This window comes from Erinaceus europaeus, chromosome 10, assembly GCF_950295315.1.
Source record: "Erinaceus europaeus chromosome 10, mEriEur2.1, whole genome shotgun sequence".
Classification (NCBI taxonomy): Eukaryota; Metazoa; Chordata; class Mammalia; order Eulipotyphla; family Erinaceidae; genus Erinaceus; species Erinaceus europaeus.
Window position 1 is genome coordinate 55794952 of NC_080171.1, and position 13743 is coordinate 55808694.

At 37.0% G+C, this 13743-nt stretch overlaps 1 protein-coding gene across 5 annotated transcripts in view; it reads left to right on the forward strand.

Annotated features, from left to right (window-relative positions):
- Window positions 1–13743, forward strand: part of FOCAD (focadhesin) — a 327910-nt gene that overhangs the window by 286177 nt on the left and 27990 nt on the right. For all 5 annotated transcript variants that reach the window (XR_009552025.1, XM_060199634.1, XM_060199636.1 and 2 more), the window contains 2 exons: window positions 461–563; window positions 2849–2929. Coding sequence is in view for 4 of the 5 variants with exons in the window: in XM_060199634.1 (XP_060055617.1) it covers window positions 461–563; window positions 2849–2929 (184 nt within the window). In the remaining variant the exon portion in view is untranslated. The remainder of the gene's footprint in view (window positions 1–460; window positions 564–2848; window positions 2930–13743) is intronic.

Consider the following 13743-nt stretch of genomic DNA (forward strand, 5'->3'; position numbering starts at 1 on the left):
TCCCCTTTCCCCACTTCTTAGTATTTTGAGACCAGTCTGACTAATGAAACCTGTGACTACCACTGGTACCGCCTGTCAGGAGTTATTGATTCATTCATTCAGCAACAATTGTTGATCATCTACATGTCTTGAGTTTAACAATTTAAACACATATTATACGTTAACACAGAACTCCTTAGCAGCCAACCCATCACCTTATAAAACGTTAGTGACTTGTACCCCAGGAGATAGCACAGTGGATTAAGCATTGAACTCTTGATGCATGAGGTCCCAAGTTCCATCCCTGCATGTGCCAGAGTAATGCTCTGTTTTTCTATATTTCCTCCTTGTCCTCCTCTGCCTCTCTCATAAATAAATAAGTAAATAAATCTTTTTTTAAAAAAATTAGTGACTCTCTGTAAGTGGTTGAATGGAGTTTGAGTCTTACCCCACTATTAAACTGTTACATTTCCATTGATAGGTCATCAGTGTGTCTGGGGTGATTGGTCTTCAGTCAAATGCCATCTGGCTTCTGGGACATCTTCATCTGTCTACTCTGTCCTCAAATCAAAGTAGAACCTCTGGTAAGATTACAGTCATAGAACGCTTATTTCTAGAAAGAGGAATTGTTTACTTGGGTCTCTGTAATTAGTGAGGAGCATTAATTTTCATATCAACCGTAACTAGTGAGAGTTATGATTCATCTTTTACATCAGAGGGTAAGTAATGCTATAGAGTTTTTGCAACTGGCCCAGTGCCACATGATAAATAGAGTTGGACAGATGGTGTCACTACTCCTCTCTAGCTGTCCTAGAGAACCCCTATATTTTACAAATGAAGGGCCAGAGTCACAGAAAAATTACACAGCTAGTCTACTTGTGACAAATCCAGAATCTAGGAATTGTGTCCCAGAAAAGCTTGAAATGCCCTTTCAGTTTTACTAGATGTAATCATAGTATAATACTCAATAATATTCAATTAAAATGTTAATCTGTGGCCAGAGACCCTTTGGACCTTACTTTCAAAAAACATAATGCAGTAAGTACATTTAAATGTATTCCTTGGCCCTAGAATTGGAAATCTTAGACCTTTATATAATGAAAGATTTTTATATTTCCAGTTCATTGATAAGAATCAATGAAAATACTTGGAATTATCACGTGCTTGATGTTCCTCTTTGGAGAACGCTTGGGAAAAGCATCTCTGTAATACAGCTGCTGAAGCCTAAATTTGCTTCTTGCTCTTTGTAAACTTTTGACCACAGGTTCTCTTGAACCCAAGTCAGAAATGTTCAGGCGCCAAAGATTCCTCCTCAGAATCTTATTTCCTATACCCCTTATCAGGTAGTATATGAACAACTTACCATAAACATGGACTAGTGTTTTTCTTGTTTTCAGTTGCATCTTACAGAATTCCCAACCTAATGAGCTCTATTTAGACATATGTGACTTACATTAAAATGAGAAGAAAAAAAAAAGTTAACTGTGTTGTACATCCTTAGTAATGCTTGTTTTGAAGGACACTGTTGTCATAATGTGCTGTTAAAATACATGTTTATGTCAGACTAGACTTTTTTCCATAGGCTTTTTTTTTAAATGTTTATTTATTTGTTGTAAGATGGGAATGAGAGAGGAGAAACCAGGGAGAGGGAGAGGGAGGAAGAGAGAGACAGTCTAGGAAGGGAGAGGTAGGAGAGAGAGAGTACACAAGCGCACAGAGCACTATTCAGTTCTGGCATAAGGTGGTGCTAGGACCTGAGTGATGAAATTTTTGTTCTCTGAACAGCTGAGCTATTTGCCTAGCCTTATAGACTTCTAACTGTTATGTTTGGGGATACCTGGTCTAGGCTATGTACTGAGCACACGTTGTGATGAGTTATCTGGCAACAAGGTTCTTCACAACAAAATTATAGGTCTGGAAAAGTACAGTGACTTATCACTGGTGGAATTTTCCAATTGAAGCATTTATTGCCAGAAAAATCATCTCATGAAACAATTATGGTGGGCAGAGAAAACAGGAATCTAGGTGAATCCCAAGACTCAACTGTCATAAACACCACTGTTTGATCCATTTATATATATATTTATTTATTTTCCCTTTTCTTGCCCTTGTTTTTTTTTATTGTTATAGTTATTATTGTTGTTCTTGATGTCTTCATTGTTGGACAGGACAGAGATAAATGGAGAGAGGATGGGAAGACAGACAGGGGGAGAGAAAGATAGACACCTGCAGACCTGCTTCACTGCCTGTGAAGGGACTCCCCTGCAGGTGGGGAGCCGGGGGCTTGAACCGGGATCCTTATGCCAGTCCTTGCGCTTTGCGCCACGTGTGCTCCAGGCCAGCAACCACATCTGTTTGCACATGCTGGTCGCTTAGAATTTTCTGTCTTACAAAGTCAGAGCTGCTAACAGTACTGATTCTTGTATTTTCATGCATCGTATGTCTGATTCAGGATGTCCTGAAGTAGCCTGTAAAATAGTGAAATCAGGTTAAATGCCTGCCAGAATTTTAACTAACACTGCAGAAGTCAGTGGGTTTGAACTTACTGATGATGATATAGAATGTTTTATTTATTTTTATTTATCTATTTTTTTACCACTTCAGTCATGTTTTCGTCCTCTGTTTTTTTTTTCCCACCTCATCTAGGTATACCACCATTTTGTATTTGTTTCCATAGCCTCAACGATTACTTCAAGATCAGTCACTTAGTCTAATAGAATTAGTTGCAGTTAGAGTATTATACTGAGATTAATGGCATAAATATCTCTGCTTTGTCTCTAGGTTGATATGGCAGCATGTGATCATTATCTTTCCTACATTAGCTCTGCCAAGTTCACCAGTTAATTTGATCATTTTTTTGTCTCCACAGTTCCTACTGACTATAGCTATTTGCCTGAAAGCAGTTTTATTAGAGCAGCTATTGGCTTCTTCATTACAGGCGGAAAAAAAGGCAAGTAAGCATGCATCTTTAAATTTTACTATTCTTCTTACACATTGAGTTTCTGTGCCTTGATGCATGCTACTTTAGACTCATACAGTACAAATATGATGGGGTGAATATTTTTTTCTGTTAAACTGTCCTTGCAATAGAGGTGAGCAGAAGGCCCGATGTAATAAAGGCTATATAAACACAGGCTTTGTGTAGTCTTTTAGAATCACTGTATCTGACATTGGGAGCTCTATAAATACCTTAATCTTCTCTTTGGTCATTTCAAGAGTATAAGTACATTTTAATTTTCTTGTCAAATTAAAATCAGCATGGCCTAAAAGGAGATAGCACATCTGGCTATAATTTGTATTCTCAGACCTCACTTGAAAGCAGGCCTTTCCCCTGAACTTTGTATGATCACTCTATGTTGTTGGAACACTGACTCTAGATCTTTATTTTAGATTGCATCGTTTCCTTTGCAAACATTTGTTCCTGTGTGGCTCTTTGTTGTAGTTTCCAGCACTAGAGCACAAGCAACCTGAAGACTGGAGCTAGAATAATGTTGTGTAAACTACTAAATCATTACAATTTAATGATACTTATAAACTGCTCAGAACTAAGAGATAAAAATGGATCCAAACTAGCTCAGGAATAAGTTTTATTCATGTAATAGTCTTTCACTGATAATTACTAGCTTCAGTTTTTACTGAGCTGGTTAAGTTGATTGGCAAAACCAACATTAGGATTTCAACAATACCATACCAAAACTGGAAAGAAAAAAAAGAAAGGAAGAAAGAGAGAGAGAAAGAAAGAAAGAAAGAAAGAAAGAAAAGAAAAGAAAGAAAGAGATGGGGTTAGATAAGTTAAAATGAAAAAATGAAGAAATCTGAGGATCAAATATGACTAATAAGAGATGTAGAAAAGTAAAATGTTGCCATTGGAATGAACACTAAAGTCACCTTGATTTTTCCACTGAGTATAGTAATCATAGAGCTTCTATTATTGACTATTTGCATAGTTTGGGGGAAAATTTCTTAAGTTTCTGATGTTTTGAAAATTGTAACTTTACCAGCATTGTGAGTTAGAAAGATTTGCTTTCATATGTCTTAGATGTAAAACTTGCCATGTGGCTGTATCATTATTGTAATGACATATCTATAAGCATTTCACATATATATATTATATATATATATATAACACATACTTGATTGTTTACATAAGGTATAAGTTAAGTCTACATAAAATAGATCTCATAACAGAAGTATCTTCATTAGTAAGAAATTATGTTTTAAGTAAAGGAACAGCTTAGATCTTATGATCAGAATAATTCCAGAAGTATATATTTATACTGTGAGTTTGTCTACTGCAATATTATAAACATTTCAATGATAATAATGTGATAGATTTTCATTTAAAATGAAATAAAAATTCTTAGAGTCCAATGAACGACATTTTTTTTTCTCTGGTGAATAAAATGTCATTTTGGCTCTCCAGATCTTATTTCTTGGCATATTGGCAGAAATGAATTTTCTCTTAATCTTATGGGAAATTCTTAGTTAAAATGTTAACATTTTTATGATTACACAGTCACAACACAACAAGAAATGTTCTGCCCTAAAACTGAAAAATCAGGTGGAACTGGCATCAATGATGCTATAAGCAGTCTTGCAGAAAGCTATTTTAAAATTGATAAGTGAAGTCTTGAAAAACCATATTACTAATCAGATTTTTGGAATTTTCAGGTTGTGGGAGAGGGCTGCCTTCTTGTCAGGTTTGCTGACTAGATTGAGAGAAAAATCCATTCAGTCTTACACATTACTAATGATGACCCCAGAGGAATGGGGGCCGTGGGAGGCTGACCTCCGCCTCGGAAGCCCATTTACAAAAACAAAACCAGACCCTGCTCTATGGGGCTAAATGGGATGGCCAAATGCGGAGGTGTGCATGCAAACGAGTGTTTTCTTCTTCAATATGCCCAGCTCATTTGAATTTTAATAACTCCCTTCTGAAGCAGCTTTTGAGTTTAAATGTCTGGATGTCACTCACCAGAGCCCAGTGGGGCTGCTGATAGGAAGGATGACAACTTTGGTAAGCTCTTTTGAGAGAGAAATGGTTTCAGAAAATAAAAATCATGCTTGGCATAGGCAGGCAGAAGAAAGAAAACTTTAGGGGTAAGTGTGGCTTTATTGCCTCTATATGCTATTTGATAACACACAGCAGAAGAAATGTAGTGGGTGATCCCTATTCCAAACTTTTACCAGAATGATATTGGGCATCATGATCTCAATTTTAGCCAGTCAACTTTGAGATCATGAATAGATCAATCTACTTTCTAATATTAAGGCTTGTTCTCATTTTGGACACTCATTTTAACACTCAAGAAATCAAGCACATTTAATACTCCTTCAAAATATTTCTTCGTGCCTGCCCACAGTTGGAAATCATATCACGATAATTTTTTTGTCGTTTTTAAAGAGTTCAGCTAATAGGTTTACATATAACTATTTTTATACTATGATATATATATATTTTTTCTTTTCATCCCTAATTGCCCTGACTTTCTCCTAACAGATGTATATTATTCCTTAACCCTTTTTCTGTCATCATTGTATATCCCAATGAGAATTTCTTAACTATGTTAGACTTAAATTTTGTTCATAACCTAATTTCTCCTGTCCATGGACTTGGGCCTTGAAATCTTGATTCTTCTTATTATTTCTTTTGTAATGTATTTTTTAACATTTTTTCCTTTATTGGGAGATTAATGTCTTACAGTCACCAGTAAATACAGTAGTTTGTACATGCATAACATTTCTCAGTTTTCCACATAACAAACAATACATTATTGTATTATATTGATTCTTATTTTTGCTTCTTTCTTATTCACCCATTTTCTTCCTTTCTTCCTGCTGATTTCTCATTTTTCTGTTCATTTTGTCTCACATTATATTCAGGTTTCATCAGGATTCTGTGCTTTTACAATACATCTTAAATGTATTGAGAGTATTTAATAAAGGTAATCAGTTTTTTTTAGCACTAACATTAGATATCTCTATATAATGGAATTCTGTTTCTTACTTGATCTCTGAAGAATGTCGTTAACATTCTCTAAGTGTTTCCTACTAGGCCTTAAAGTTCACAGTAAGAAGTATTATTTGAGAAAAGGATATTTAATTCCATGTAGTAAAATCATTAAGAATGACATTTCCTCCTTGCTATGAAATCATTGTCAGTGACCTGTGCATGTATTAGATGTGCATATAAAGTATAAATAAGTATATCCCCACTCATTTTCAGACTTATTAGCATGACATGTAGTTGTTGAAAAGTTTAGCCAAAGGAGAAGTATCCATGTATGCTCCTTTGAATGAATACAAGAGTGTCCTCTGGGTGGAGAAAATTGACAAAAGAAAGTTGCCCTCCTTTTCTGATAAAATTTTGGAGCTAGTTGCTGAGATTTTGTTTTGCATATTTTAACTTACTTATAATTACCTATACAATTATTTCTAAAACTATTAGAAATGAACATATGCTTTAACACTAAGTTCAAAAATGGCATAAAGAAGTATCCCCTTCAACCTCACCACCTAGAGATAACCACAATAGATATTTCAATAAATTTCCTTCCATATGAAAGGGCTGTTGAACCATACAATTTATATTACTTTGTAGTCTGATTTTTCAGAAGTTAACAGCTTTTCATATAAAAGCACATAATCACCCATTTCCTGCAAAAAACAAACAAAAAAAAACTTGAGGTAAAGTCTGAAAAGAATCCTGTTTGTATCATTCTAGATATTTGTTGATACACTATGTTCTCGTATTTTATTTCTGGTTTTTTGTAGTAAACATCATGAAAGTTATTTGAAAGAAAAAAGCTGGCAATTCTCCCATGACTCTCGAACAACTATTATCATTTTGGAAAAATTTTAATTTGTTGCCTTTCTGCACTTACATTTTTTATTTTTATACAATTATACATGCATTAGTATTTTTAACTGAATACGGTAACCAGCTCTCTATTTTTTTCATGTCTCTATAATCATTTAAATTCACTGAATAACTTTCCATTATAAAGAACTTCATCATGTATGGACCCTCTCTTCTGCATTTAATTTTTGTTAGCATACATTCTCAGGAATTATTAGCGGGTGAGTCTGAGGATTTAGTAACTATAGGAATGGCACAAACTCTTTGCTTTTCAAAAGAATTGTTCCAAATTTGTACCCGAATTGTACCTCACTCTGCATGAATATGCCAAGTAGTAGCTCATTGCCACTTAAGGAATTGGAGTGAGATCACCTGGGTCCATACACCAATCTTACCACTTGCCAGATTTGTAACTTAAGCTACTTTTCAAAACCTCAATCGCTTCTTAAAGTGGATAAAATAATCGACACTTCTTTATAGAACCTCTTAAGGATTACAATTCAGTTTATGTAATGTTACTCTAAAAAGAAAACAAAGAATGAACCTTTTCTGGTTATCATATTACAGAGTAACTGCCGTAGAGATAAACAGATGATGATAATAAAAACCAGTTAGGTATAAAATGATATCTTATGACAGCTTTAATTTGCAGCCGTAGTTCATTGTCAGAAGGAATGAGCCTTTTTTGCATATATCTATTGAGATCTTTTAAAATTAAATTTTGCCATTTCAGTTTTTAATAATCCTTTTTCTTTTTACTTTTTATTTTGAAATGATTTCAGACTTAAAAAAAAAAAAATTCTGTAACAACAGTCAGAGAGAACTCTTCCGTACCCTTAATCCAGGGATCCAGATGTTCCAGTTTCACCAACAGCTCAGAGGATGTCATTAAAGGAGAAAGAAGGGGGTCGGACAGTAGCGCAATGGGTTAAGCACACATGGCGTGAAGCGCAAGGACCTGTGTAAAGATCCCAGTTCGAGGAGGGTCACTTCACAAGCTGTGAAGCAGGTCTGCAGGTGTCTGTCTTTCTCTCCCCCTCTCTGTCTTCCCCTCCTCTCTCCATTTCTCTCTGTCCTATCCATCAATGACATCAGTAACAACTATAGTAACCACAACAATGATTAAAAAAAAAAAAAAAAAGGGCAACAAAAGAGGAAAAGAAAAAAATAGCCCCCAGAAGCAGTGGATTTGTGGTACAGGTACCGAGTCCCAGCAATAACCCTGGAGGCAAAAAAAAAAAAAAAAAAAGGAAAAAGAAGCTAATAAGTAATGTTACACTGTACTCATTTGCCATATTTCTTCATCTCCTTTGACCTTAAACAGTTTCTCAGTTGTCCTGTGCTTCCATCATTTTAATCTATTTTAAGGTTGGAAGCCAGTTATTTTATAACCTCCCATTTGGTTTCACTTGATGTTCCTCACATCAGTCATATCATTGGTAAAAATGTCAAAGAAGTGGAACTCCATGGGGCACAGAATGTCTGTCTTCCTGTACCGATGATGTTAACTTTGATCATTTTGATATGATGTCCAGGTTTTCCACCATGAAGTTGTTTCCCCTTCATCATCAATACATTTTTTTGTGGAGACATTTTGAAGCCTAATTATCCCACTCTTCATCCTACTTCTTGCCCATTCATTTTAATACTCAAAGATTTTTTGCCTGAATTATTATTTTTGTAATTTTATTTATTTTATTAGTGATTTGATAATTATCAATGAAATTGTGGCATAAGAGGGGTACAGTTCCTACCACCAGAGTTCCACATCCCACCTCCACTTTTGGAAGCTTCCCTAGTCATTATCCCTCTGGGAGTATAGACCAAAGATCTTTATGGGGTACAGAAGGTGGGAGGTCTAGCTTCTGTAATTGCTTCTCCACTGGACTGGGGCATTAACAGATCAATCCATAATCCCAGCCTGCTTCTATCTTTCCCTAGTGGGGCTGGGCTCTGGGGAGGTGGGATTCTAGAACACATTGGTGAGGTCTGCCCAGGGAAGTCAGGTTGGCATCATGGTAGTAGCATCTGCAACTTGGTGGCTGAAAAGCATTAAGATAGAAAGCAGAACAAATTGTTCAATAATCTGGAAACTAAGAAGATGATATTTGGGGTCTTCATGTTGGAAGAAGCTACGAAGTCTATTTTAGGTATATTCCAAGTGGCCCATGATTTTACTAATTTTTGCCTGAGCCCTATAGCCAACATGCAGGTGGGCTAATTATTATCTAGGGAGATGGTGTCAGAGTTGGGAATAGGACTAGAAAGCTGGATCAGGGCAGATAGTAGCTCCCAGATACGGGAAAAGTATATAAATACCATTAACTGTAAACTCCATTGATCTGGCCTAGGGCCTATGTCTATTCATATTTAGCACAAGGGCCTGTGTAACCTCTGTATCCCTGTCCATGTGAGCTCAAATTCCATGGTCATAACTAGGAACATTTTAGGCTGCTCTTATTTCAGGACCCATCTTCCTCAAGTGGCCTCCCTTCAGAGAGTGGGACAGTTTCTACCATTATTGTTCTACACTGAGGGCAAGATCCTATAGAGGCCCAGAGGAGGATTTATGATGTTATTGCTGATGGAGATGACCATTGATGGTGAAGAGAGGCATCTGTTAGAGGTCTAGGCCCATCATATTTGTGAGAGAATCCCAGGATTTTCTGACTAGGGCTCCAGATGATGGGGCTTGCCTGAATTATTATGATGATGATTGCCAAAAGGTGATTCCCCAAATTCCATTATTCCATTCATGATTTTACTAAGCATTCTACTTAGTGAAGTCATCTATAATAACAAGCAAGTTGCCCTCTCCTCCCTCCCTCCTTCCCTCCCTCCCCCCTCCTCCCTACACACACAATAGCTTTATTATAGTTAACTTTTAAAGTGTTTTATCTGTTTTTATGAGGGAGAGAGAGACTGGAGTGCTGTTCAGCCCTGACATACAGTGGTGCTTGGTGACTGAACCTGCAATTTCTGGGACCTCTGGCATAAAAGTCTGGTGTGTAGCATTTGCACTATCTCCATGGCCCTTAGTGCTCATTATTATGATATCCAGGCTGTTCCAAATTAGTTCAGTAAAAACTTCTTCAAGTTGACTTTTGGTGTTCTTTAGACATGACTCATCATGCTTTGAGTACTCCATTACTTCCTGACACAAGTAAGGCTCTTCTTATATTCAGCCCTGGAATATCCAACTAAATTAGTTTCTTTTCAGTGGAGAATGATGTTTAGAAGCCAACCTTGGGACACAGATTATTTTATTGCTATCAGGTAAGCACTGCTTCTTGGTGCTATCAGTGCACAGAGGTAGGAAATGCTCATCCGTTCCCTTCCTCATCTATATGCATTTCTGTATCTAATCCCCCTCCCGTGAGTGTGTGTTTGTGTGTGTGTGTGTGTGTGAAGACAAGTTTATACCAGCACTTGCAATCTAATACTATAGAATTCATTCTACCTTCTTATATTCATATATACATATATGATTCTGATAGGAAAGATACTGAAAGTTGATAGGTTGCTCTATCTAAAGACCAAGGACTTCAAAAAATTTCAGTGTTACCAAAAACCACCACCACCACCACCACAACTGTTGTATGCTTTACATTGGGTTGTTCTAGCTCTCCCCCTGCTAAGAAAATTGGTTCAGTCCTGCTAGTTTCGTGGGCCTGCTTGTCCCCACCCCAAGGAACGCTGAGAGAGTTCCAGAGTTGCAGAGTTAGAGAGTGTTTGGCGCCGCCGTGGGGAAAAGAAGCAACAGAATTCTGTTTGGTGATTAGTTTGGGTTAGTTTATGAATCGTCGTTCTTGAATAAAGAAATACAGCTTCCCTGCCCAGCCGTATGTCTCTGGTCGTCTCTGTTACCCGCCCGTGAAGCTAGCCCGGCCAGCTGGAGCCTCCGAATTTTAACAACAACAAAAAACACCATGTGCTTCAACAATAAGAAATCTGGCCCTCGTTATTCTCAATATATTTTGCTCCTTTTCTCACTCCTCTCATTTGTAACGAAATCTCTAGCCTTTACTGGGTCACAGCCCTGCTGAAGTTATCTTTTCATTCAGATATTAATGTCCACTGGGAAACCATGTTCCTTGGCATTCTTTTGGATGCTGAACAACAGAATGGTGTTTTTTTATTGTTGTGGTTGTGGTGGTGGTGGTGGTGATTTTGATAACACTGAAAGTTTTTGAAATACTTGATCTTTGGATACAGCAGGCTACTAACTGTTAGTAACTTTCCTATCAGAATCATAAATTCTTTCCAACAACTGTCTTGATTGCAGAGTTCTTCTTCTTCTAGCGTTTGCCCTTCTTCCGTAGCCAGTCAACAGCATCAGGTTGAGCCTGATGTAAAATTTCGAGACCTCCTTTGAATCTGGAGAGGTGGCAGTCGTTGACTATGTGGGTCATAGTCTGTCTGTAGCCGCAGGGGCAGTTCGGGTCGTCTCTGGCTCCCCAGCGATGGAACATAGCGGCGCACCGGCCATGGCCTGTTCGATAGCGATTGAGGAGGGCCCAATCATAACGTGCTAGGTCAAAGCCGGGTTGATGCTTGCAGGGGTCTGTGATGAGGTGTTTGTTCTTTACCTCAGCTAACTGCCAGCTCTGTTTCCAAGAGACTGGAACAGAGAAGTTCAGTGATTGCAGAGTGATATCTGGCAAGTGGGCTAGACATCTCTCAATTCCCACAAATGTTCCATGTAGTTTTCTCTACTGTGCTTTTTTAAGGATTTTGTCTGGAAAAGCTCATCCTTCCCATCCTGTTTTAAACATCCTTTCTTCAATGGGGAAAGAGAAATGTTGCCAAAATGAGTTTCAAATTTTATTTGATATTTTCCTGTATACCTTTCATAGTATTTAACATATGTTTAATTATTTGCTTAATTGTATATAGCCTTTTGTTTAGTCTCTTGTCTGTTCCATTAGACTGCAATTTCCTTAAGGGCATTAAGAACATCTGGTTTTTGTCCAAAGTGCTTAGAACAAACTACTTGACATGTAATGGTTTTCAGATATTTGTTGCTCTACAACTTTAAGCATACATATTATATAATGTGTCTATTATATATAGTACATATATATTGGGTGATTCATAAGTTGATGACATCTAAACCAAGTTGCTTCTAAACAGCACTGAGAATGGAGACTTGAAAACTCCACACCATACAAGCGATCTGTTTTTGGTGGGGAATACACCCAGCTGTTAGCAGTCTTGTTACCAGGCATTTACCATGGTGGAGGTTACATATGCACATTATAGTGTTGAGTAATTGATCCTCTATGTAGCCAAAATATGTGCGATAATGGGTCCTGTTGTAATGCATTATGTTCGGATATACCATTTATATCCTGTTTCTTTGAGGCTATAAGCTAGATGAAAGATTTAGAATAGAGATTTGCATCCATATTTTAAAACATCTGGATCCTCTTAACAAGTACTGTTACATCCTCTCAGTTCCAAATCTATTGTCTGTGAAGTATTTCAGTATTTCTTCTTCATATAAGATATTTATTTGAAAAACAAAGCATAAGGGAGTTGGTCACTCTGCTCTTCTTAGATTTCAGTTCTGTGTCATTGCTTCAGACCTGGGTACAGAGCCATGTTATTATTCTCTTCACTCTAGGCTATGAGACTCTTTATATATATATATACTTCCCTCAAATGCATGGAACTGATGAGTATTTTCTTTCATCCTAGTAGTAACTATAATTCCTACCATTCCCAGATGGTGTTCATATTGCAGATGGAGTAGATTATTATTATTATTTAGTAATTTCAGTTATGCAACGCAGGCCTGTTTCACTGCCCTTGTAAATGTAGAAGATTTATAGTTATACCTCTCACCTGATTTTTTTTAAAGAATTTATTTATTTATTCATGAGAAAGATAGGAGGAGAGAAAGAACCAGCCATCACTCTGGTACATGTGCTATCAGGGACTGAACTCAGGACCTCATGCTTGAGAGTCTAGTGCCTTAGCCACTGTGCTACCTCTCGGACGACTCACCTGATTTTTAATCCTGTGCTTAATTTTTGAAACTCTCCTTGTACCCTATTCTTGTTTACATATCAGGTCAATGCTAAAGAATATAGAAGCTGCAAGTAAAGTTTTTAGTAAAACTCAGTTATTGGTAAAAAGTTTGTTCTGTCAAAGTAGGATTCATTGTTTGTGCAATAAAATATCTGCAAAATAGCCATATTCAACATTGGGGCCCAGCAAAATAGTTTACTTGAGTGGTATATTTACTTTACATTTGTGCAACTTGGGTTTTAGTCCTCCCTATTCTGAACTGAAAGAAGGTTCCATGTTGTTTTTCTTCCTATCTCTTTCTGCTTCTGGTAGAATCAGTGTGGAGCAATGAAGCTCCAGCAATAACCAAAAAAAAGAAAAAAAAAAGAAAGAAAACCCTGGATGGGTCCCGGTCTTAGAGGGAAATTCCCTAGATCTTCTATAAGTTGTAAATTTTATGCAATAAATTTTTTTTAATTTATTTATGATTGATAGGGTCAGAGCGAAATTGAGAAAGGAAGGAGAGATAGAGTGGTAGAGAGACAGAGAGACACCTCCAGCTCTACTTCACCACTAATGAAGCTTTTGCCCTGTAGGTTGGGACCAGGGGCTTGAACCTAGGTCTTTGACGATTGTAGTAAGTACACTTACCCAGGTGCGCCACCACCTGGCCCACTGCAGTAAATTCTTTAAAAGAATCTGGAATAAAAGTTTTTGAAGTACTTGAAAGCATTGTACTCTCAAGCATGAGGTCCTGAGTTTGATCCCCAGCAGCACATGTATCAGAGTGGTCTGGTTCTTTCTGTCTCCTATCTGTCTCATTAATAAATAGACAAATTTTTTTTGAAGTTTTTAAAAATAAATCAATAAATATAATTATATGAATCTAAAGC